At 43.9% G+C, this 26,672-nt stretch overlaps 1 protein-coding gene across 1 annotated transcript in view; it reads right to left on the bottom strand.

Moving 5' to 3' along the window:
* Nucleotides 1-4,778: 4,778 nt before the first annotated feature.
* LOC138284943 (TGF-beta receptor type-2-like) overlaps nucleotides 4,779-26,672 on the bottom strand; it is a 402,906-nt gene continuing 381,012 nt past the window's right edge. Inside the window, exons 6-7 of the mRNA XM_069224291.1 lie at nucleotides 26,503-26,630; nucleotides 4,779-5,182 (exon numbers count right to left, since the gene is read on the bottom strand). Coding sequence (XP_069080392.1) covers nucleotides 4,967-5,182; nucleotides 26,503-26,630 — 344 coding nt within the window. The 3' untranslated portion in view covers nucleotides 4,779-4,966. The remainder of the gene's footprint in view (nucleotides 5,183-26,502; nucleotides 26,631-26,672) is intronic.

Below are 26,672 nucleotides of genomic sequence, written 5' to 3'. Positions count from 1 at the left end.
AACATCAAAGAATAAATCACTTAGTGAGGGTCCTGAGCCAATCTTATCCTTTATTCCTGTACTTTCCTTCCCCACGGACCCATACTTGGCTCCGCGGCATCATCGGCAAAAACAAAAGATCTCCGGCAAAGAGCCCCCCCTTTTTAGGGGGGAGCCCGTCAGACATTGCAGCGCCGGTCTGACGAGGAGCTGTCCGATGATGAAGCATGACACCAAGTACGGTGTGTGAGGACTCTTGCTCCTGATGATCAGGACTCCTTTACTTCCTCTCCCTATTCTTTTGGAACAGTGTATCATATTTTATTATCTAGAAACAGCTTCCTTCAGGTAATTTGCTAACTATGATGGCTGTGGCACCCAGTCTTCTAATGCTTCTGTCAACTCTTCGTAGCTTCCTCTTTTATGTGGTAGTTTATGCCACTGTATACTGTAACGGCATTCATGCTCCAGCAGTCAGAGCATCTTGAGCGCCTGTTCCGTTTGATGCAAACTCCTAAGCTTGGCACTTTTCCTCCAAAGATGTCACTTTTATTCAGACCATGTTGAAGAACATCTGGGTTGACCCAGAGGATATCCTGGGTTGCCACCACCCGGGATAATATATGCTTATTATCCTTCACCTACTCCCCACCCCCTTCAGATAGCCATGCTACTTTCCTTCCTCTCTAGTTTACATGACCCACCAACTGACTAGACAAAGCAAGACCTGTCTATGGTGGGAGCACCGCAGGCACATGGGTGGCGAGACCACATATGCTTTCAACTCACTTATGCTTTCATCTACTGCTGTCCAGCATTCCATGGTCTCCACACCTGGGGAGACTGCTTCGTGGCTGTAGAGAAGAGGATCTAACAAAAATAGGTGCAGAGAGTTGGTAGCGTAGAAAACGTAAGCTCACTTGCTAATTCTGGTTTTAATGACAACAGTGACATAGTCTAGAGCAGAGGTCTTCAGACTGAGGGGAGGTCTCCCCTTGGGAGCCTGAATTGATTGTAGGAAGCGGCCAGGCAGTGGCCAAGAAGAGAATCATACTGAAAACAGAACTGTGTATTTAATGAGACAAAACAACATAGCAGCGAGCCACTCTTTACTGGAACAACTTAACATCTTTTATCACTCATCTCCTGGCTGGTAGTAGGTGTCAAAGGAAGGGAGGGGGCTCCAAATAACCCTCAAACACTCTTCTCTCCCGTTTCCGGTAAAGGATCACTCTGTGTGTACTTTCACATTTAGGGAGACCAGGCAGCCCATAGCACGTTGGCCATCAGGGATGTGATCGCATTATTAAAAGGGGCAACTGTGCATAAGTGCAATGTTTGAAGTATTAAATATGGTTAGAGCTGCCAATTTTATAGAATTAGAAAATAATATGTTTGTCATTCTGGGGACCTGGAAGATTTTTGTCTACGTAAGAGGTGGCATTATAAAGTTTGAAAACCATTGTTCTACAGGCACAACTCTTTCTAGGTTTGCCTCTTGTCATTGGATTGCTTTGAAGAATAGTGGAAAGCTTTTTAGAGAAACAACTATTTTGTGCTACTTTAAAAGTAATTGCGAAGTATGGAAGTTCTTTAACCTATTGATAAGTCATCAAAACAGGTCACTCAGTATTGGAATCAAAACGTTTTTGGTGCTATGCTTTTTTTTTTTTTTAGGTAACCTCATTACTGACCATGAAGTAAAATATGGTTCTGTGGTGTCTTTATCTCAATAATGGTCAGGGCAGCTGGAATTATGGTAAGGGAGGAACAAATTATACAGGAAGATGGGACAAATTACTTGGCAATTCCGTGCAGTATTCTTTTTTTTGTTTGTTTAGCAGACAATAATACTATCCAGGGTAACACTTATACCTCATTGGTACTAGTTTAACCACTGAATATAACAATCAGCAACTGAGGGGTGGCCAGTTAATATGTGCGAAGGGCCTGGCACTGTGGTTCAGCTTGCATAGTCATTTTTTGTAACTTTCACCTCTTTGAGCGAGAAACAAACGCTTTTCTGTAAAAATATGCAAAATGATACCTGTAGGAAAATGGCTCCTTGTTGCAGTTACCCCACCACTTTTTGCCTGATGTAGATGCTGACTTGACAGAGTGTGCTGGGACCCTGCTAACCAGGCCCCAGCACCAGTGTTCTTTCACTAAAAATGTACCATTGTTTCCACAATTGGCACACCCCTGGCCCACAGATAATTCCCTTGTAAAAGGTACCAGTGGTACCAAGGGCCCTGTGATCAGGGAAGGTCCCTAAGGGCTGCTGCATGTGTAGTGCCACCCCAAGGGACCCCTCACCTAACACATGCACACTGCCATTGCTGATTGTGTGTTTTGGTGGGGAGAAAAAGGCAAAGACAAAATGGCACCCCCCTCAGGGTGCCATGCACACAAAACATTGCCTGTGGCATAGGTAAGTCACCCTCTAGCCGGCCCTAAAGCCCTAAGGCAGGGTGCCCTATACCACAGGTGAGGGCATAGCTGCATGAGCAATATGCCCCTACAGTGTCTAAGTCCATTCTTAGACATTGTAAGTACAGTGTGGCCATAATAAGTATATGGTCTGGGAGTTTGTCAAAACGAGCTCCACAGTTCCATAATGGCTACACTAGATACTGGAAAGTTTGGTATCAAACTTCCTAGAATAATAAACCCACACTGATGCCAGCGTTGGATTTATTACAAAATGCACACAGAGGGCATACTAAACATGCCCCCTGTATTTTACCCAATCCTTCAGTGCAGGACTGACTGGTCTGTGCCAGCCTGCCACTGAGAGGCGAGTTTCTGACCCCTTGGGGGGAGGGCCTTTGGGCTCTCTGGGGCCAGAAACAAAGCCTGCACTGGGTGGAGGTGCTTCACACCTCCCCCTGCAGGAACGGTAAGACCTGGCGGTGAGCCTCATAGGCTCAGGACTGGTGCTACAATGACCCCATGGCACTCCAGCCAGTGGAGATGCCCGCCCCCTGGACGAGCCCCCACTTTTGGCGGCATGTCCAGAGGGATAATGAGAAAAACAAGGAGGAGTCACCCTCTCAACCAGGACCACCCCTAAGGTGTCCAGAGCTGAAGTGACCCCCTCCTTAAGAAATCCTCCACCTTGGTTTGGAGGATTAGGATCAATAGGGATAGGGATGTGCACCCATCCCTAGAGGGAGTGGGCACAAGGAGGGTGTAGCCACCCTAAGGGACAGTAGCCATTTGCTACTGCCCCCTGACCCTAACACCTTGAACCCAGATCATCAGATTCCTGACGACTTCACAAGAAGAAGAAGTAGGACTGCTGAGCTGAAAAACCCTGCAGAGAAGAAAAGGAGATGACAACTGACTTGGTCCCAGCTCTACCGGCCTGTCTCCTGCTTCAAAGACCCTGCAACCAAAAAGCAATGCATTCTGCATGACCAGCGACCCATGAAAAGCCTCCAGGGGACTGCCTGCATCACTGAGGACCAAGAACTCCCGTGGGCAGCGGCTCTGCCCAACCAGAAGAAAAGACATCCATCTTTAAAGGGACTCCCACCTCACTCCAGAAGCGTGAGTCCCCACTACTCTGCACCCGACGCCCCTGGCCCGTGTCAAGAGGAACCATCTATCTAGAAAGGACCCCCAGGCGACTCCGACAACATGTCCACCCTGGGCTGACCTCTCTGTACCCCCATGACGACTCATGAAGAGGGAATCCCAAGGACCCCCTGACCACGACTGCCCGGGACGAAGATATCCGACGCCTAGAGAATCACTGCACTTGCAGCCCCCAGGCCCATGAGAAACCGACCACTGGTGCAGCAACGACCAGCAAGTGGCCCTCACCCTTGCCAAGTCAGTGGCTCGCCCAAAAGGCCCTCTCAGTGCCCTGCCTGCAGCACCTAAGTGACCCCCTAGTCCCTCCATAGAGTTCGAATGAGAACCCAACAACCTGTTTGCACACTGCACCCGGCTGCCCTGTGCCGCTGAAGGTGTGGTTTTGTGCCTACTTGGGGCCCCTCCAGTACTCCTCCAAACCCCCCTGGTCTGCCCTACGACAACGTGGGTACTTACCTGCAAGCAGACTGGAACCAGAGTACCCCCTGTCTCCGTAGGCACCCACGTTATTTTGGCTCCTCTTTGACCTCTGCACCTGTATTGCTGGTGCTGGGTGTTTGGGGTTGTCTTGAACACCCAACGGCGGTCTACCTATACCCCAGAGATTTAACCCATAGGTGTGATACTTACCTCTGAAACTGTATTGTACTTACCTCCCCCAGGAACTCTTGAAAATTGCACTGTGTCCACTTTTAAAATAGCTTTTTGCCATTTTAATGAAAACTGTGTACAATATTGATTTGATTCAAAGTCTCAACTATTACTATGCAACGTACCTTTCATTTAATGTACTTACCTGTTAAATGAATCTAATGGTTCTAAAAATAAATTAACAAAAGAATATTTTTCTATATAAAAACCTATTGGCCTGGAGTTAAGTCATTGACTGTGTGTTTTTACTTATTGTCTGTGTGTGCACAACAAATGCTTAACAATACCCTCTGATAAGCCTAACAAATAGAGCATTGGTATTATCTATCATTGACTCTGTCAAGCCTCTTGTGGAACCCCTGGACGCTGTGCACACTATATCTCATTTTGATATAGTATATACAGAGCCAGCTTCCTACAATACTGCATAAGTGGTACGTGCTATGGAGGGAATGGAATGGCTGCAGAATATCCTAATTCTCCAAAACGAGGTACGTATGTCTTTAAATCAAAATCCTGTGTAAGTAAATGAACAGTACAAGCAGCTTGGAAGTGGAACAAACATTTTTATGTAATACCTTCTTACAAAAAACTGCGTGTATAGCTAAACAAAACACATAAATAATGGCTTCATTATTAACAATTCTTTTGTGAACAGTTATTTACAGTCATCTTTCAAAGAACGGATTGTAAGAGCTTTTAAAAGCCTTGTTGACTCCCGTGTCTTTTATGTCTGTCACTGGATATCTGTGACGCCGTCGTTAGGTCTGTGCTCGTCGCCCTCGCCCGATATTTTATTGAGCCCATTTGTGTCGCAGTTGTTATTAATGAGGTTGTCACAGTCCATTAGGGCCATCAGGTTGAAGCGCTCCGCCACACAATGCGCTGTCAGCCGAGCCTCGGGGTCATGATCCCAGCACTCTGTGATTGTGTCGCACAGAAAATGCAGCCCCTGCAACGACAGCATCATTCAATTATTCATCAAGAAACATAAAAGGGAAAGTGCAACCGAGGGTAAAGGCAAATCAATGGCTTCTTCTATGAAAACTTAGTGCAAAGCCAGTCCAAACCAGTAGGTGTCTCTGTCACCCTTTCTTTTTCATATTTCAAACTGCTATGAAAAGTAAGAGGGAGACGTCTACCTCAGAGAAAACATTAGTGTAATTTCAGGAGAATGCCTGTTGTGTACTGTGATGAGTGGCGACAGAGTCAGGGACGTATTTTCTGGAGTGGGGAGAGGGAGGAGACAGTTTACATCCCTAATCAATGGTATTTTCTGTGAAATAGTTTAGTACCAGTGATTGTGTATGATGAGGCGTCTGTCGGATATTTAGATACACACATACAAAAACGTAGACACACTCCCTCCCTCTGTTTTGAAAGTCTTCAAGAATTATTTTTATTTGACAAAATATTGTGTTTTCGCTAGCTTAGTAACACTATCAAACTGCATTTATCTCCCCTTAAGGTGCTCTCATGCGCCCTGCTTGTCGTATAATGTATTTTAACATTATATGGCAGCATGATTGTGGAAAAATCTGAATCCCCCCCCCCCCCACCTCAAATCTTACTGACCAAGCCACGTCCCTGGACAGAGTGGTAGGCCAATCTTTTCTTTGGTACTGTTTAAGTACATTATATACATTCATGCTCACTCATAGATCAGCCCCCCAATACAAACCTTTAACATCCCTGGAACCCTACCATATAGATAATCTGTGCAGCACAATGGACACACTCTGCATACTCACTACGGCATGGATGACGTCAAATCAGCTCAGCCTATCTCTGTGGCTGTCTCTCATGTCACCACCGGTCCCCCCAACATTATATAAAGCTTCTGTTTTGCGGTGGCGGCTGGCCAAATTTGAAAGAGGTGGGCCGTAATATCAAATAACAAATTTAGCCATGTGAGCAAGCTTGACATTTCTCAGGGTGGGTTTTGGAGGTTCTCCTCACGAGAAAATTTGTAAAAATTGGCACATATTGATGCGCTTATCATCCCTATTACTATGATAAATGGAGCAAAAATGCAAGTCCAGTTTTGGTTTGACAAGCAAGGAGCAAAGTGCTAAAGACTTCATTAGCACATATGACAGCGCCTTGAAACACATGCGCTCAAGACGTGTTCTGTATTAAAAAGGTTTCCTTTTTGGAAAATTTCACATCCTTGCACCTTGTATTTCAAGGCGCTGTCATATGTCTAATGAGCATTAGTCCACATGAGACAGTCTTAAAAAAACTGTGCTAAGGAGGTGTTCTGTGCAAAAAAGGATGTAAATATATTGCTCAATATCACCAAGCTGTGTTCTTGGTTTACTGAATTAATGATGATTTAGTCGACCTGTACCTCAAAAAACATAGGAATCTGACCACATATGACAGTTAAAATATACAGTTTTAATTGACTCAAAAAAAATCCTGTGCACCACATAACTGAAACAATACCCAACACAGAGTTCTGGTTGGAATCCTGCAAAGAATGTGACTCACTAATTGTGTTGGCTCAAAAAACGTCTGACTTTTAAAAGCTTGATGAAATGCTTATTTAAAAGAGATTTTCACCTGGACATTAAATGTAGCAAGATACAAAGGTTATTAATGGCTGCGTTGACCATATCTTTTTGAAAGAAAAACATGTGTTCCTGCACTCTGTGAGGCTTTTTTATGGTGCATTTGTATGTAGCGCAAACTCAAGGAAGGTAATGGAGCGTTATATGAGAACCAGTTACACAGCACAAGGACACATCCTCCGCTAGGCCACATCCTCTCCAAGCCTGCATTTGAAACTCACAGTCCAGTTCTGAAATTAATGCAATACCAGTCAGATATAAATGTAGGAAATTTAAATATGAAAATAAATGAGTGCGTACAAATACTGCCTTGGAAAAGGAATTACTATTCCTGTGGCTAGTGAAACCTTAAATAGGGCCATGGCCTGAGTGTTCAATAAAGGACATGTAAAGCAACATGCAAGGTTAAAGGAAGATTGCATACCATATTATCTTTGACTGTGAAACAGTGGTAAATAAGAAGACAGTTGTAAGTTGAGTTTGGCTTAATATGTGGAATGAAGTTCATCAAGAATCTTTTGAAATTAAACTTAGCATAATAAAAAAAAAGACGGAATAATTTTTGCCGTCAGTGCGACTTTCATGTAGCTCACCTCTTGAAAAATGCAAGTGAAACATCGGTGTATTAAAAACTCAATGCTTTAACTAGACAACGACAATCTTTAAAATGTCGTGCATAGCAAGTTTATAAGTCGTAGAAAAAATATTCTAAGAAATACCTGTTCTAAAGCATGTAATTTGCACTAAATATTACGTGTTTTTACAAACTCTGGTAACTCCACCCTTACCCAACTTGTCACAGAGTGAGGTCAGTGAAGGTTGCTGACCCCAGGCTGTTATACTTGTTAAGGGGTGGGTGTTTGCTTTTAGGCTGGGATTGACAACCATTCCCGGGAAATACAAGGTTGTATAGGACCCTAGAAGCCTGAAGCTGCTTTAAAACTTGACGATGTTGCACATCATTAGAGGGTGGTCTCTTGAGACCCCCAAGAATTGAGGACAGGGCTGACAATATGTCATCCCAGCTTCCTGAAGTTAAAAAATAAATGAACATGGGTTAACATAGCACATGTGCACAAGTGCTTGTGTCTTATCTGAAAGTGTCTGGCTGCCTGTCCTGTTTCTAATGTCAGTGAGGACAAGACAAATGAGATTCAGCCTGGAACTGAGGGCTTTACACACCCCATATTTTACTTTATTAGTAATAATGTTATTTTGATGGTAATTGCTCCAAGCAACTACCATTTTGCTGTAAGTGATTGCCATCTGCTTAGCTTACAAAGCTGACAGCTGGGAAGGCGGAGCCCCGACACTCAACTAGGACCCACTGCTGCTGTTTTGACTACTGTATACAGCACAGGAAGTTGGTTGATTGTTTGGCTGGACCTAATAACACTATAAAGGACCTTCAGATTAACTCACGTCATCTGGGTAAAGTCATGTGTGTTCACTGTATCTGGACCTTTAAGTGGGATGACCAAAATGAGGGCCTCTGAAAGGGGCGTGGCCTATGGACTTAAAGGTGTGGCTTAAACACGAAAACTAAACTTCTGTGATTGACATAGTGTGCCATCCAACTAGTATTTTGGTGCCCATGGGGAACAGAGTCAAGACTGATTTTCATATGGCTGGGTACAAGCTAGGGTGGCACGGTGGGCAAACAAATTGATGGATTAAACCCATATTTGGGACTGGGGGTGAATGTTTGATTGGTTCCGCATTCCGTCCATCATTTGTGTTTGTTTGCTTTTGTCGCCATAAGTGTGCTGGGTATGCCCAGACGTGGGTCCCGGGCTCACTGTGCCACTGGATTCAAGCTAGCCTGGCTGATGAAGGGTGATACCCTGAAACTGGTCCCAGGATGCTTGTTTCCAGCCCAGGGAGGACTTGGCCCAGTAGTTCCGGCTGGACTGTTCCCATGGGGAACAGGGTCAAGACTGATTTGCATATGGCTGGGTCCAAACTGCGGTGGCATGGTGAGCAAAAGAATTGATGGATTAAACCCAGATCTGTGTCCGGGGGTGAATGTTTAATTGGTTCCGCATTTCGTCCAACATTTGTGTCTGTTTGTCTCTGAGCTTTCTGTCATTGCATCTAGATGTATTACACAGGAACTGATATACACCTAATACAGCCAGGACTATTGTCTTTGTCAGTAGTTGTTAGCTGTTTATGATGAATGAGTAATAACAATGATTGTGTTGTGCATAATATTGAGAAAGATTTAATTCTGAGAATATGAGACTGTAAATTGAACATTCGTGAGGCATGTGGAAGGGGTAGTGGTCTTCAGAATGTCTCATTCATTCCTGGAATGTTTACTCTATGTTACGTATGTGCATCTTTTTTCTCTTCACATCATCTCTTTCCCCTTCAGCATCCTCTTTTCACTCTCTTGAGTGCAATTTCTTACAGCTCCCCACTTACCACTCCCAAACTCACAACGCCCCCCTCACCAGTAAGCACTCTAGAGAGGCCAAGGATTTAATGACCAAGTATTAGGAACACCTTTCTGACCCACTGAAAGGCACTGTGAGAAGCTGTCACTGCCTTCAGTCTCAGCTCTAGATCTCTCAAATGTTGCCTATTATAAACACCTGGAGGCAACTCAGTTCAAAGTTTGCACTATGCAAGAGTGACATGCTACACAAAAACATGGGAACACAGCATTCATGAAATAGCAAACACTCGTGGGTAATGCAAGATTAAGAAAATCATGTGAAATATCAACAGGAACAAATTGCTGACATGGGTTACCTTAACGTTTCTTACATTAATTGTTCAGAAATCAAAGTTTTTGTCTGTAAAGTTAAGGACATGAATATGGGGGCATAATAGGGACCGGTTTCTATGTCTGTTTTTAATTGCTACTACGTCTGAGACCTGTAAGGGCCGAGCCCCTTAAGGGCCTAACTGTACTCATCTTCCCACCTCTGTAGATGTTATTTATGCATTAATATTGTTTGTGCATCATTACCAACATGCATAATGTGGATCTGCACTCTAATTCACATGTATACTTGTATGATGCTGCTGCATTTGAAACAATTTTGCTATGTTCTGTTAAAGCCAGGACAATGTGAGCTATGCCTCAATGCCATCTTGTTCCAAATGGATGCCTCACCCTGCACTTTCACTGTTTATTATTTCTGCTGTACGTATTCATACATGTTATGTTTGTTTGTTTGTTTTGAATGACGCTGTTCTTAAAAAAGACTGTCCAGCATGTGATCGGCAATATACTTCCGCCTGTATGTGGTATTGCATTCATTCACACTAGTTCACTAGTTTTGTAACTAGTTTGTTCTTCCATGTCCAAATGACATTAATAATATAGTGGGATAGTGCTCAGGTGATAGGGCAGTATGACACTTATCGCTTCTATGCTTTGATTTGCTGAAATTGTAAATATGTTGCTCAAACCATTATGAATTTGCAGTTTCTATTATATTCTATGAGATTTCCTATTTAAATACTTGAATTTTGGGGTGAACCTGAGACCTTTTCAATGCTACTCAGGATGCAGCCCGAATTCTTTATGATTTTGCTTCTCATTTGGAGCCCAAAATATTTATGGGTTTTCCTATTATTCAGTATTGTCCTACTGCTGAGAGCCTTTATGGCAATGATTTTATGCATCTGCACTTTGGCAATGATTTTATGCATCTGCACTTTACAATCTTTGTATTGTACCTTTGAATATTCGTAATAAATCTTTCTAAAGTTTCTAATTCCGTCCTAGAACCCATTTAATGAGTCTGCCCTTCCTTAATTGACTGTATTTGTGGTGTGCTGTGTTTGCCCCTTATCTTGATCTTGAGACACATTGCCTCAGGAAATTGAGGTTTAATACCATCCTGTTGTTGAGGTGTCTTTTGGGGTGTAAGACTTTAGGGGTCCCCTGCCCCCGCACCACCATAACACTGGGTACTCATGCCACGCACCAAAATGCTTCTTGCACAGTGATGTGCCACCCTTCGAACCAGTCACCCCTCCAACCCCCCAGTCGTAAAATGCTACTTATCGGATGCTGGCGTTCGATGCCTCATCAGGACAAGAAGCCCTATAAGAATGCAAATACAATTAATTTTGGTACAGGTAGAAGTAGGCAAACAAAACCCACACTAAGTGTTTGCACATACTCCATGCACAGCTCACCGGAGGATACAGCTATTAGCAACTTATTTTTGGGGTAATGTTTGCACAAACAATGTAACGACTTTGCCTTTAGCAGGAACGTATATTAGACTCTATATGGAATCATGGGGTTATTTATGGTTCACAACTGCGACCCCTAGCACTGTGCTTGCGGACCTTGGCCTCAGCGGAAAGTAAGAAACAATTATTTCTTGTTGTAAGTGGAACAGGGCCAGGGAAGAGGGAGGGGGTAGAGGGGAGTCACTTTGAGTTGAAATGATGGTAAAATACCGAAAGGAACAGGAGGAAGAGGACATTACAAAGAGATGTGATAGACTGAGAGGCAAAGGCGAGAGACAATGAGAGGGAATAATGAGACAATAGAGAGGTGATAGATGTGAATGAGATCCAGGTGTGAAAGAGAGTGGGGGCAGGTGAGACCAACAGATGATAGACAGGAGACAAAGAGACTTCTGAGCGCCAGAGAGAGGGGAAGACTGGTGAGAGGGGGTGGCAGTATGAGAGACGTGATATAGATGCAGATGAGAAAGAGATGGCTGAGAGAGAGAAAGAGAGAAAGGGACAGGTGTGAGAAAGGTAATAAAGAGACCGCTGATAGGCCACTGAGTGGCAGAGGAAGGTAGGTGAGACTACTCAGAAAGAGAAGACTCCAAGATAGCAAGTAGTAAAGAGGCAGCTGAGAGTGGGGAGACAGGTGTGAGAGGTGAGAGACTAATGAGAAAAAATTCTCTTTAGAGAGGAGAGGTAGATGGAGGGAGACAGTTGTGTGAGTTAATGAAGATAATGATGAGAGAGACAGCTCTCTCATTGGCTGATGATGAGAGAGGGTGAGATAAAGAGACACGTAGAGTGACAGCTAAAATAATTGGGGAGGTGTGGAGGTGACAACTGAATGTAGGGAGAAAATAGAGAGAGTGTTGACCAAGTGACAGAGCTTAATCAGAAATAAAGCAGCTGGAGGAGAGGGGGAAGAGGAAAGATGAGAGACATGGAGGTGCTACTGAGACAGATGCAGGTGAGAGAGACAGGCAAGGGAGTAAGAGAAGTGTGAATCAGGTTTAAGAGAGATGAAAAGGAAAACAATTGAGAAAGTCAGACGTGTGAGCTATTCCATGGAGATCAGTGAGGAAGACAGTTGAGATAAAGGAGGAGACAAGAGGGGTGAGAAAGAAAGAACGACAGGTGAGAAAAGTGAAGAAGAGGTAATAAAACAAGACTGAGCTGAGAAACGGAAAGCTGGTGGGAGGGTGACAGTGGATCAAAGGGCCATATGACATCACTTCCTGTGATGTCTTTGGTGTCAAAGGACACATGATGTCACTTCTGTTATCCCTGGCATTTTGGTGAATCTGCATCCATGTATGGAACAGATGTCTGAAGGTGGATTTCTGTGGCCTTTGGAGATCATACTCTGGATACTGACGCACACCCATGCCACAGTACTGTATAGAAAAAGAGTTACAAGCGTGACAACGCTTTAAAAGATGAAAACAACCCATGCAAACATTTCTTATCAACGATAACCCACAGGAGGACTAATTGTGGGTTTGAATGTAGAGTTTCGGAAATAAAGTGGGTCGCACCAAAGCTAATCTAACAGAAATAATCCCATTAAAGCAACTGACAGTAAGAATACAAACAATAACACGAATGGTCACACATACACCCTACAGGGCCAGCACCACAATAATTCCGAGATTAAAAGCAGAGACTTTTTTTGCTCAAAGGATCCTTATAATAGAATAGGTATCCCCTATGTATGGATGGTAATCATAATGCTGTAAACAGGTTACTTGTCCTTTATATACCCTAGTCTAATCCAAATATTACAAAGTGGCTCAGTACTGTTATTACTGAGCAGAAGTAGTTCTCACCATAGGAAAGGTCGCACAGCTCTAACACACAGCTTCCGTATGGCGTATGTATTTAAATGGTTTTAATCTCTGTCACTGTGCATGACAGGTGTTACTAAACCTGTTAAATGTGAAAAATATATCATCATAAACCTAATTTAGTCTTTGACCTTACAACTGTTTTCCCACTCTTTATCTATGTTGTTTTCTCCATCGGCTTACATGTTTTTTGACAGGTGGCCTATCTCTTCTTGTCAGAAATCTTTGTGGGCCTGGGTCAAAAAATTTGTTGTAAAGTCTGTCCATTGTACACTTCTTCCTTTTTTGCCAGGTGCCATGAACACCTGAATCTAAGGCCCATATTTATGGGCTTTGTGGCGCAGGGCAGCGATTCACCTTGCTGTGTTACCCCCTCGTCACAGGGAAGGGGCGGGAATGCACCATATTTATCCAATTGAGCACACTCCTGTCCTTTCCCCTGCACTGGCAGCCTTTTGGCAGCCCAGCACCATGGTGCAAGGGTGCCTCCGTTGCATGCAGGATTTTTTTTATGCACGCCGGGTCATCTTCCTGCACAAAAACAATCCTGGGAGGCTTTTTCCTCTTTCTATGTGTGCTGCAGAATACGACCACCCACGCAACACCCATGGAAGCCCGCCCTGGCACACAGTAATGTTACACAGCGGTTTGCACTGCATTACATTACTCAAGATTTATGAAGCCATGCTGGGCCATGCAAGGTGGCACTTTGAATTAGATATACTGAATGCATGTATTATTTATTTTATTAGGAACATCTATTTTCTAGACCTTTGTGATTCCCTTGGTAGCAGTGTTCTGTAAAATGTCAAAATACCTCGTCAATGATGCCACAGCTTATGTTGCCTAAATTGCCTTCAATCACAAAATATGTCACATAACTTGTCTTTCCTTGATATACACCTTGGCTTACACAAAATGATTAAACTTTACTTACAATTAGGTCCTCCGTTGTTACATAATGTCAGTGGTCCTGAGTGTAATATTGAACATATATGCTGCCTAGGATACACTGAATTGCCTCTTGGGGTCCAAATATCATATATCACCCTTAACTGGTTCGTACTGCCTCCTACAGTAAATTAATAAGTACTGTAGATAGTATTATTGTGTGGAAAACCTGATCCCATTGTGCATCAGCAGGGCGCTGTTACTGTTAATTTTGTCATCCTTCAATTGTGCATCTGTATTATTCTCTATAAAACGCTCTGCTACCCATAGCCTGAAACTACATTTGTACTTAAAACGAAACTCCATTAAGTGGGCAGGTAATGTGAGACTCTGACAGTTCTCTGCTGGAAGTAGGGACCATGTAACAGAATACCTTTCTGAGTGGCATCCCCTGGTGGGCATTCAAGCTGACCCCTTCCAGCATCTTCCCCTTGTGGCAATTTCATTTCACTAGTCACAGACGGCTTCTCCCGGATCTAATGCTGACTTGTCGGATTTTGGACGTATAATGAGCAGCTGTGGAAAAAAATATATTTTATTCCGTGTGCAGCTTGGAAATAGTTGTCGGTATGTATTGCCTTCAGTTAATATTTGAACCAGAAAGACTGTACCTGCTTTTGGAATTTATAATTTATGAGTAATGGCGTTTGGGAAGGGGATAGTGGCAGGTTTGTTGTGTTTGTGTGTACATTCCTGTTAAAATTCCAAAATTAAATTTCGAGGGAGGAGGACTATTTCTCGAATAGTTTCATCAGTAAGCCCCGCCTATTGGATTATGGATACCCAGGGCATTGGTAACTCTTGTGGGCAGAATTGCCAGCATTCTACACCATGTGAGGACTGGTATTTCTGAGTTGGTTTCCACTTATGTTTGTCATCCCAGGTGAAAAACACCAGTGCCACAGTGCTTCGTTTGGACTTGTAATCTTGACGGAGAAGGTAACTCCTATTACGAGCCACACGGATTGCAGGGACACTGAGAACTCCAGCCATTAGACGGTAAGCGAGAACAGCTCTGTTTAACATCTGACCTCAGGTACTCCGTACTTCCAAAGCTCACTTTAGTATTGTTTATATTAGACTGGAAAAAGAAAAACTGTGCCCTCCTCTGCGCTACCAAATTTGGTTGCAGAATAGATTTCTTTTGCGCAAAAAAGTTACTTCAGTATTCAGCATTTGGACCTTGAGTTGATAAGAGCAAATGATATTAGGATGAATGGAGTTATTTGTGTATATCAGGGCCCAAGTCCAAAACTAGAGTTTCATGCCCAGAGACACCAAGAAAGTTAGAATGACTTGGAGTTGTATTCGCACCAGGGATACTGCTCCTCACTCATAATGAGGGCCAAAATATTCTATGTGAAGTGCTTGCACGTAAATGCTATGGAAAGAGCACTTTTTATTATAACAAGAAATAGTCCTTGGAGGTTGGAGATAACTGCTGTGTAGGTGAACGCCCAGGATCCTTGCCCCTGTGGGTATTCACAGCATTAAAAGCACATAGTCGCACACTGCACATCGTCAGAGATTTACTCCTGTAAAGGGTAGTAGAAACTCACAATCTAGCATGGGAATGGGGTGAGATCACCAACAAAACTGGTAAGGGGATACATATTCTCCTATGGAGAAAAAACAGACGTTGCCTAGCACAAATGCACTTGGGCTGTACACCTAGACACATAAGCACTTACTACAATTTCATGCAACAATGCTTTCCTGTTAGAGTAACTCTGAACTCTCAAAGAATTCCAGAACAGCTCTTGGGATACCGAAACTGTTGCAGGCCCCCAGGAGTGCTCCTGGAACTATTCATGACATCCCAAAAACTTAGAACATGCAGAAGTCGGCCTGACTTTATTATTTTTTAAGAAGCGGGTCCTCAGAAAATATAAAGGCGTCTCTTCAGAGATACAGTGGATGAAATCATGTAGTTTAAAAATATCCTGTGAGGTGGAACGTGGGTTTGGGGGGCTGATAGGAATGTTATGTGATAAATAACACATACCAAAAGGTATTGTGAGGGGGCGTGGCGTCAGCCCACCGCGCATCTCACAATAAAAATGACAGCCCCCAATCCATCGGGCTAAAGGGAACTGCGCCCCCACTCTAACATGAGTCGAGGGCCGAGTGCCCTGGTATTTGCCTTATATTTAAAGCTGCGTCTTTATGATAAGAAAACGTCCCTGTTTTGCAAACTGAAAGGAGTCGAACCCCATGGCATGTTGTAATGTAAAGCCTATTGGCATCAATAAGAGATATGTATAAACATCAAATGGAGGAGGGAAATGACATTGGAAAGCATCATTTGGTTTTTGGATGAATAACAGAAATGAAACCTTTAAGTAAACTTTCTGTTTACTTCTACTCTTACCCAGCAGATGGTGCCAAAATCTTTTAATTTCCTAATCTCTCCTACAGAAAGCAACACTGATACAAGTAAACTTTCGCTTCCCCAAACGTTTATTGCGCGCCAGTTTTATCTGAAACATTCTTGCAAACGCCAAGAAGTGGTTTTAATAAGACATTATTGTTCCATGTGGTAACAGGACAAGATTGTTTGCTATCGTGTTTTTTTCTTATTTGAAACTGCTATATAAAAAAAGTCTCGCCAGAAAGATTACTTGTTGATTAATTTCTCTATTGTAATATTATACCTTAGCATTTAAAACAAGACATTGTAGACATAAAGGGCCTGATTTTAAAAAAGTGGCTCTGCACCCATTTCAGCAGCACTTTCCTTGCGCCCCTTAGCGCCCTCCTAACGCAACCACGTGTGCGCCGTATCTAAGATACAGCGTACCATAACGGTAGTTAGGGAAACTAGTGGCAACATTTTGACACTATTTCGGAGCTTTGCAGGATTAGCCTAAAAATGTTTGACACTAATCGTGCAAAGCCCATTGAGACCCATTGTAAACAATGGTGTGCCTCCTTTTAACGCCTGCTCCGGGCATGCTTTAAAAGTGCCAAAAAAAGACGCACAGAAATCTCTTACGGAACGCCCCCTTTGAATACATTATGCCTGACAAAGGCATAATGTAGCACAAAGGATTACAAAGTGGTGCAATGCATGCATTGTGCAACTTTGTAGATTTGGTAGGGAGATTCTGGCCTTGTTCAGCCACCTTAGTGTAAAAAAAGACGCTAATGTGGCGCAAAGAGGGCTAGGGGCTCTTAATTCTGCCCCTTAGATTTCTTTGCGCCATTTCTTTGGCCCCTCCTTAATGGGGAAATGTCTCCATTGCATACATTATGTCTGGCGCAGGCATAATGTAGCGCAAAGTGGCAGAATGCATGCATTGCTCCACTTTGCAAATTCGGATCAGCGATTTTGGCCTCGTTAGACCACATGAGATCTGTTGTTTTTGCAAATATGGCGCAAAGAGGCGCTAGAGCCTCTTAAATCTGTCCCAAAGTGTCCATCTGCTGATGAATAGAAAAAGAAAACGACGAGTTATGAGCTGGTTAGGGAGCTCCCACGCAAAGCCTGTAGGTCATAGATTCTAACTATTGGGACTAACTAACACAGCCTGACATTCTTCTGAAATGGTTAAACTGACTGTCCCTGATTTAGTAATAGCAACATCCATAAAATATCCAGGAACAACTTACAATGTGGAATGGGCTCTGTAGACAGTCCATAACACAGGATCTTCAAGTGCAGCGAGGCCCAAGGCCTTTGTAGATTTGGAAGACATGCAGCCTAATTGAAAGGCTGGGGCCTTTCACCAGCGTTTGCAGTGGAGGCTATGCCACCATATATGAAGTGTCTATTTCTATTGTTTTTGTTAGAATGACACCCAATTGTGGGACTTAGAAAGGCATTCTGAGACTTGGGGTGATGTGATTGGGTGGTGCATTCACAGATGAGTGGCTGAGACAGGAAAGGATGGTTTGCTAGATGTTGACCCAGCAAGGGTAAGAGGGGGCTTTATCTCTCAGTGCCCCTATTTCATTGCACACATATTGGTACCTGGGTGTTGGGTGGTGAATCGCAGCTTAGGGAAGGTTTTTCTGTTGGCTGTTAAAGAAGAACTAGTCCGCTCTGTACCCTGTACAAAATTTACAAAGAGTTATAGATTTCTCACACGTTACCACAATCTACCACTCTTGTTTTGACGTTTCTGAATCCTCTGAAAGTCATTCTTTAACAAAAAGGAATGGGTTATGAAGTTTAGCAGAAACATTGTTGAAATTTCGTAAACCTCGAACGCGAGTAGTTTTCTGTAGTTCAAAGGCTCTTCAAGAACTCCCGAAAAAATGTGTGTAAAAAATGCTAAATGTGCAAATTTATTAGATAGCAACATAACGGACTTTTGGGTGGGGGTGTAGAAAATAGAACCAATTCTTTACACAAATACATGCTGTCCAAAGACGGGTGCTTTTTGTGAAGAAACGATTCTATTTGTTAAAAAAGTAAACTAAAAGTACGTGCTCTCCCAAGAAGAGTGCCACGTGTTCACTCTCACTACAGTCAGACCTCTGCTCTGAGCCCCTGTTCTCCAGAGAATGGAACTAACTCATGAAGCAATATCTGAACCCACATTGCTGTCTAAATCAGTGAAAGCCCTCCCGGTCAAAGGAGCAGGCATTTCACTTAGGAGTATAGCAATGGGTCTTACATCTGAGAAATTCAGGAGAGGAACCACAGAGGGTATGATGGAAAAGGCAGAGGGGCATGTTTACAAAGACTGGCGCTGCGCCAAAATTGGCAGTGTCAGCTGCGTGAGTTCTCAAATGCAGAGATGTGCCTTATTTACACAAATACAGTGCATCCCTGTGTTCCCCCTGCGCCAGTGCTATATTTGCTGCATCATGCCAACAGAGCCACCCTTGTGCCATGGTGCAAGGATGGCTGTGTTGCTTGTGAGGTTGTTTTTGTGCAGGAAGGGACACCTTCCTGCACAAAAACAATCTTTAATGTCGAGTTGCTCTTTTTATGTGTGCTCCAGAATGCAGCACACATAGCAAAAAAAAGCCATGCTAACTCCACCCCAGTGGTAGTGTTAGATTTTGGCGTTGCCACAGATTTACGATTTCTTGTAAATCTGGGGCAGAGTCAAAATGCAAGGGGTGTTGTTGTGAAATGCCCACAGCAACACTCATTGCACACCCCTTTCACGCAAAGTGCTGTGTGTGAAGGGGGCGTATAAACAAGGTGGTGTTAAGCCACAAAAAGTGGCTTAATGCTGTCTTGTAAATATGGTGCAGCACCACCAGAGAGTCACAAAAAGTGACATTCTGGTGGCGTTAAGGCCTTGTAAATAAACCCCAGAGAACCTTGAATAGGACTAGAGGCTACCAGAAGCGTGTAAGGGAGATCAGAAGTGGGTGTGGAGTGAAATGTTCTAGGTCCCATCATCACAGCAACAGTTACATTCTGGAGTCAGTGTCTAGCTATCGTCTCAAATTCTTGATGGTCTTTAAAGAAAGGGGCAGAACCCATAATTCACGATGCCAAAATAAAGGTGTGAGTTGATGACTTTCCACCTAGCAGTATCATTGCCAGGATTAATCACAGCAGTAATGTCAGGGTCAACAATTCCCTCAGCACCTAAGGCATCGTATGCTGTGCGAATACAATAGTCCCAGGTCCAGATTTACAGAAGTCACGTGATGCAACGCAGCAAGGCACTCCACTGCATTGTGCGCAAAGGAGAGAGCAGGAATGCGCCACTCAGTGCAGCCTAGCACCAGCGAAGGCACCCTTGCGCCATGGATTGTTTAGTGAAAAAGGGGACACCTTGAAACAAGGTGGCACTGTGTGGCATAATGAATATGACTTCAGGCCTTGCATCGCCTCATGTGAAGCAACAGCGACACAAGTCCTTAGTAAATCTGGGCCCCATTATGTGAAGCACCATAGCCATGTAAATGTTTAGAATGTCCACATATCGAAAACACCTTAACTATAAAACTGTATTCAGTACGGCAGTCTGCTCAGTTGCTCAGTGCTCAAATTGGATTGGTTATGTCATTTCACTAACTGCCACAGCGGTGTGGCTGTCATAATAAACACACCAGTGTGTACTATTGCCCTAAAAATGTAAGGTATAAAATACAATGACACCCATAATTACTTCCAGCATGTAAGCATCATGTCCAAGGTAGTATTGCTACGGGCTTCACAGTGGAAAGCACCATAGCCAACCCATAAACCTTGTTCCTTTCCTTCTACTGATTGGTTCATCTAGCAAAACCTTGCGGTTTCTGCCTTGCTGCACTTAATCTTGATCTTGCAGGTGTAGGAAGCAATGTCGGCCAGTGCTTAATTTGAGTCAGTGGTTTCTGGTGCTCGACACCGGCACTTAATTGCTGCACTGGCACTTATGACAGCTGCTGTCAAATGGTGGCGCTGTTGTATAATTGGGAGATGAGCAGAACAAACAGCTATTTATGAATTCAGTATATATTATGAACAACTAATACCTACTGCCAAGCCATTCTTATGGCTTTTGGGGACTCAGGCAGCCTGCATTGTCACACTTGTAGCAGTGTGTTCGTCTTAAACTAAAACTTTGAGGGAATTGTCTGGATCTCACCTTAAAGGAAAAGAACAAAATTGTTTAATAAGTTCTGCTCACGCAACTCTTTGTGAAACGTTATAAAAAGTTTCCATCTAAATATTTAAGGATATACAGCACATGCAGAAGCTAAGCGCTTGTTAAAGATTAACTGTTATCCGAGTACATACGCCTTTTCCTGTAAAGGCTTATACTATAAACTTTACATTGATTGGTGTAGAATTCCCAGTGTGAATTCGACACCAATCTATTAAACGTTTTACATGGTGTTTGCCTGTGGGCTTCGCAAATACGACTAGCTTTTTCAATATATATTTGTTGCGAAATTGTACAAGAAAATACAGAAAATAATATATGCACATACCGAGTGCATATTCCATTAACGTCTTAATGGACAGATGACTCGCCATTACAATTTTAATTATTTAAATACGTTTTTTTTTAACCTAAAATAAATGTACTTTCCTAAAAATAGGTATTAGGATAATGGTACAGGCACTGATTAAAGCGGGTTGATTTTCCTAATGCAGATTGTTCAGGTCTTATAAGCACGGGCGAGCCCGCTTTTATACTAATGAATGACGTCTATCGCTTCCTACAGTGTTTACGTCGCAAAGAGGAATTAACTAAAACCAACCCATTGTAAAAATAGCCCACTTTGTACGTCGCGTATAAGCATGTTAGGCAAACACAAGACTCCCCAGGTCCTGAAATGTCTGCACTTCTCTCTCGGTGGCTCGAATACACAATAATTAGGGATTTCAAATCAGATGTACAACGAACGGAAAATGTATTTAAAGCATCCCTTTTGCATCCACTCTATACAGTAATGTCAGTGAAGCCACAGCTGTCCCCGTGGTACAGGTTAGCTTAGTTACTGCGTCCAGATTGCAGGCTCGGTTGGTAGTGCAGTGTGTTTACACCAGGCGCGTGTACATGGAGCGACTTACTCTGCACATGGTTAGACGTGGCCAGGAGAATCCTACATTAACCGGCCTACACCCCTGGGTGTTCTAATGTATGTGTTAATGAGATATAAATACATGCTATGAACATACGTGCATCTCTGCCCTGTGGCTGCGAGGCCCTCAAGTTGGAAATCTAGGAAGATGCAAAACATTTCGAATTTATTTTGGTTTCAAAATTAAGAAGCAATAGTGAGATTCAGTTAAAAAGATGGGCTTTCATTTTATTCGCACGATCCGGTTATTTCGCCTAAATAGTAACAAACAAGGTTGGGAGTTCGAGGTATTGGTTTACCCGGGTGTGCCCATGCCACTATGACGCCACTCAATACAGCGATCAAAGGGTAAAGCCATGCAGTTAACAGCTGAAAATGCTGCCTCGGAGGTATAAAATGCAAATTTGTGGGGCCACATTAAACAAGTTTGTGATTCCATTCAGTGATGTCAGATCTTGTCAGTCATGGTTGGGTGGCACTGAGGGATACCACGGTTCCAACCACCATACAGTGAACAATGCCTCTTCCTCAAAAACAGAGCAGAAGGATGTCGTCCACTTGTGCCCACTCTTATTTTGTGCCCTTATCTCCACTCAAAATATTTTGCTTCTAAAGAAACGACAAAAACAATATATTTTTACTATTACATGTTTTATTTTGGAATTCGCAACCAAGTCTGCAAATTAAAACACATTTCCGTGTAATGCCTCGAAAGCTCATGTGGCTGCAACACGTGCGCCTATAAACATAGAAAGGATGCATTCCAAAGGCTTGCACGCAGATGGCTTTCCCAGCATCCTCCCTTCCTGACCATGCGTGGAATGACTCTGGTGTGTCCCGCTTTTTATACCCCTAAAGGTCAGATTGTTGATTGGTGCTGTCCACAGGAGGAAGAGCACTGCCCTCATTTTAAGAATGATTAGTAAACACAATAAATACCGGCAATGGCCTGGTATTTTCTCTAAAGTAAACATCCCGTGCAGTACATACAGCATAGGGCCCCTGGTTCATGATTGCCATCACTCTAATTAGATAGCACTAAAAGTCAGAGAGTAAAATAGTCCCCTCAGTGTTTGTATATGGCAAGGTAAGGCTGAAGCTTTACGTAACATCAATCACTAGGTGGTGTAATATACAGGAAGACGCCCTTAATGGACCTTTGTATTAAGGGACAAGGAGGGCCCAGTGCTCAGATCTAGCTTCAGACTAATTTTCACGATCGTTGATGTTGCATTTGTCATCATTTTCTAATGCTGAGGTGGTGTGGCCAGAGAAATGATCGATCACATACAGCAATACTGTATGAACAGGAACTGTGGGTGACACATCCCATTCTGTAAATGCCCCCTATGGGTTACAAAATAACCTTTGACTAGAGTGGCAAAAAACCTTCCACCTTCCCTGCCCATGTCATTCCACTGTACCTTACTCCATTACCACGACTCATGTTCAGCGATTAACGTGTAACAAAAAGTAGTGCAGCTGTGGCCGACAGAGGGGGAGAGCATCAGTTCACTTGAGGCTACAGTGTGCCAGACTATATTGTACCTGTTCATATGGCCGCCCAGTGAACAAACATTATCACGTGTCAGTACTAAGATGGTCTCCATCTTGCTTGTGGAGCCGGTAAGCGATTTACTGTTTCCCCAGGACATAGGAGGCAGCTCCATATAGGTGTATTCTGTTGGCAGAAAGGATGTCGAACAGAGGGTGTCCGTGTTGTTGCTCAGTGGCTAAAACAAGCCCAAGACATTCATTACCCCTCCCCATCTTCCCCACAGGTTCACACAGTGGACATTATTTAAAAGTTGGCAGGTCTCAGAGTAGAAACAGTTAGGATGCTATCAGGGAAACGGGCATCTGTACACAGTAAGGATCGATGGCAAGGCCTGGTCTTCTGTCATATGCTCTGGAGCTTGGGTAGAGAATCTGACCAACGACCACGCTCTGAGTTCGAGAACACATTGCCCCAAACCCCACCGCACAGGGCACAGCCTTGGGCAGCAGAAGATGGCTGCTGAACATAGCACGTGGCCAAGCTCTTTATCCAACCCACAGTGTGCCCAACTTCTGCTGCACACAGCCTTTGCAATAGGAACTGGCCTCAGGGCCTAGCCGATGGCCAGGACTTGCTCTGAAGCCCTTTTTGCCCAAATCCCACTGTGCGTGTCCTTCAACTTTGGGTCAGAAGCAACAGTGTCTCCTGGGCCTCTCCTGCAATCAGGCCTTGTGCCCAGCCCGTTTGTGCAGCCCAACATGGATGAGCGAGGGCAAGGTCCACAGATGTCAGGATCCACCTCAAAAATGAGAGTTCTTCTGCTCCCTGACAACCATGCCGTGGCTGGCAGGACAAAAGCCACATAGGGCTGCCTCTATGGGGAGCATCCCACCAGCAACCTGTTTCTGTCTTGTGGGAGACCTTATCAGAAACTGTCATTGTTTCTCATCCTGGGCTTGCGCCATAATGCTTGCTTCATCTTTCATTCCTGAGTAGAAATATCTTGTTGAGTTTCCTCCTAGGCCGCTGTAATGAGGCTCACTTCGGACACCACAGAAGTTTGCACCTGCTCAATCAGTTTCAGAACTATTGTTTCACATTTCTTTATTCAAATTGTACACATAAAGAAAACATAACTGCATCCATGGTACAGTGTAGGGTACAATGCTGCGACAAACCGAGGACTCCTGTGGGCACTGTAGGGACATAGCAGGGGCACAGATGAACAAGGACGAATCAAGGACGATTCCCCACAGTCCCAAAACCACTGCCACGGGGTAGGGAGCCAATGGGAGAGGGATGGACCACTGGGGCCGGAGCGGTTCTAGGGAGTCATCGTGGCCCCCGGGGGTTCAAACTCCCACTAGGTAGCACTGGCTACTCAATGGCCATAGTCTTGCAAGGAACGCCCACCGCGTAAGGAAGGTCTCCTTGTCCTGAAGGTTATATATGATGGGTTCATGTAAGGTTGTCTTATACATGGCCAAAAGCCACTCCTCATTTGTGGGAGGGGATGGGGAGCCCCAGTGCCTGAGGACACTGGGCCATATTTACAAGGCCCTTTGCACCACTGGAATGTCACTTTTAGTGATGCTGAGCTGGCGACACTGCAGGGACATATTTGTAAGGCCACATAAAGCCACACTGTGAGGCTTTTCATGGCTTTGTAAATATGGACTGAGTCAAAGCAGCACAAGTCTCTGCGTTGACTCACCCTGAGACAGGGACGTATGCCATGGGTGTTATGGTGGGTGTTCCCACGTAACACCCATGGCATTTGAAACATTTCCAGATTTACAAGGTTTTGTAAACTTGGGAATGCGTCAAAAGCCTATGCCTCATCAGGGGAGGCATAAGGGAGACGCAGTGAGGAAAAATACTTTTATTTCTCCTATTTTTTTCCTTTTTCTATGTCTGCTGCAGAATGCATAGAAAAGGAAAACTCCTCTTGTAATGTTTTTGTGCAGGGAGGGACACCTTCCTGCAAAAAAACAATCATCCCTGGAACACAGGCGTCCTTGCACCACGGTGCAAGGGTGCCTGCATTGGAGCATGACAACCCATCGTGCACTGGTGCTAACACAGGAATGTGCCATATCTTGTTGATACAGTGCATTTCTGTCCTTTTCTTTTGACGCAGGGCACATCAGCAAGAAGGTTTGCGGTGCTGCCTGCATCACAAGTTTGTAAATAAGGTCGACAGTTTTTAGCTGCAGCTAGTGCCATGTGGAGAAGCCGACCCTCGTGCTGGACAGGGTAGGATAATTTTGGAGCTCATGGAGCTAGAGCAGGGGCTGAACTAAGGGCACCAAGACCAGCAAAGGCACACACACTGTGACACCGCCCGCCCTCCAAAAGGGTTAGACAGTGGTGCAGTCACAGAGGATGTGGACCAGATCACAGCATTCACTGTCACAGCATCAGCAGTTGGAGTGGGGCAGCAATTCTACTGCACGCAGTTTAATCGTGGTCTAATGCCATTCATGTAGGGATTTAAAGAGACTAAATTTTAGCCATGCTTCCTTAGTCCTGTGGTCCAATGCCTGTAACAAGTCTGCCCAGTCATCAGTAGGCCGTAGAAGCCAAACATCACCCCATGGAAACGGCCCCAAGGACATTGTCTTAACACTTGCATGCAGGGTTAGCGAACTCAGTTCGACATCAAACTTGATTGGAAGAAATTAAATTCAAGATCTTAAATTTACTCCTAATCACAAAACAATAAGGCCCATATTTAAGAAAAAGTGGTACATCAGCTCTGATGCACCACTTTCTTTGAGCCCCCTACCAGCACCTAACGACACCATGGTTGCGCCATATTTAAAATACAGCGCACCATGTCGGTCGTTAAAACAATAGCATCAACATTTTTGCCGCTATTGTGGCACTGTGCTACACTAGCATTAAAAATGTTGACGCTAGTGTAGCAAAGTGCAAGGAGGCCCATTGATTTTAATAGGTGCATCATTTTAACACCTGCTCTGAGCAAGCGTTAAAAATGACGAAAATAACGGTGCAGTAAAATCTGTTACATTTCAGTGCACCATTTTTTCAGGCCTCCCTGTGCCAGAACGCCCCCCTTGCATACATTATGCCTGGCGCAGGCATAATGTGGCACAAGCGTTTACAAAGTGGCACAATGCAAGCATTATGCCACTTTGTAAATATGGCGCGTGGGAATTGCCAAATTAATGCCACATTTGCGTTTAAAAAATGACGCAAATGTAGTGCAAGGTGGTGCTAGGGGCTTCTTAAATATGCCCCTATGTCTGTACAATAATTTTCTTCAGGAAATGTTACTACGGATAAATAGTTATCCTACGAGCATCTCTTCAGACCCAGAAGCCTTTGGCTGTGGATTCCTGATTGAGGATTCCTGATTGAGGATTCCTGGTTGACTGGGAGAAGGTTTTAACCATTACATCCCAACACCTGCCCCCCCTGGTTTACTATTTACTTTTCTGTTCTGAAGAACGTCACTAAATGCCATGGTAGTGATATGAAGTGAAGGCACCAGTTTTGCTCAGTTTTACAGGCAAACATGACATGATAATGCTTGCATCGTTCATAAGATGTGATTAAGGCTTCAAGCGATATGAAATTTGTTTTATGTAAACAATCCGTAGTTTTGCACCTTAACTTTCAGGAGTTAAAATGAAAGACTGTCTACTTTTATGTACTCATTTCCCCCACCCTTCCAGATAATTTTTGTTACCTGGTGCACCAACCAGCTGGTGGGGATCTCTGGTCGCCCCCGGCCATGCAGAACAATGTCCCTCATGGTCTCGATGCAGGGCTGCTCACGAGCCACTGACCCGAATGGCAATTCATAGCTCTTCACCTCTGTAAGGAATTTAGAAATCCAAGTTCATTACAAAGAAGCAC

The sequence above is a fragment of the Pleurodeles waltl genome, chromosome 3_1 (assembly GCF_031143425.1).
Source record: "Pleurodeles waltl isolate 20211129_DDA chromosome 3_1, aPleWal1.hap1.20221129, whole genome shotgun sequence".
In the NCBI taxonomy this organism is placed as follows: Eukaryota; Metazoa; Chordata; class Amphibia; order Caudata; family Salamandridae; genus Pleurodeles; species Pleurodeles waltl.
The sequence above is the reverse complement of the archived record's forward strand: the minus strand, read 5'-3'. Positions and strand labels throughout refer to the sequence as shown.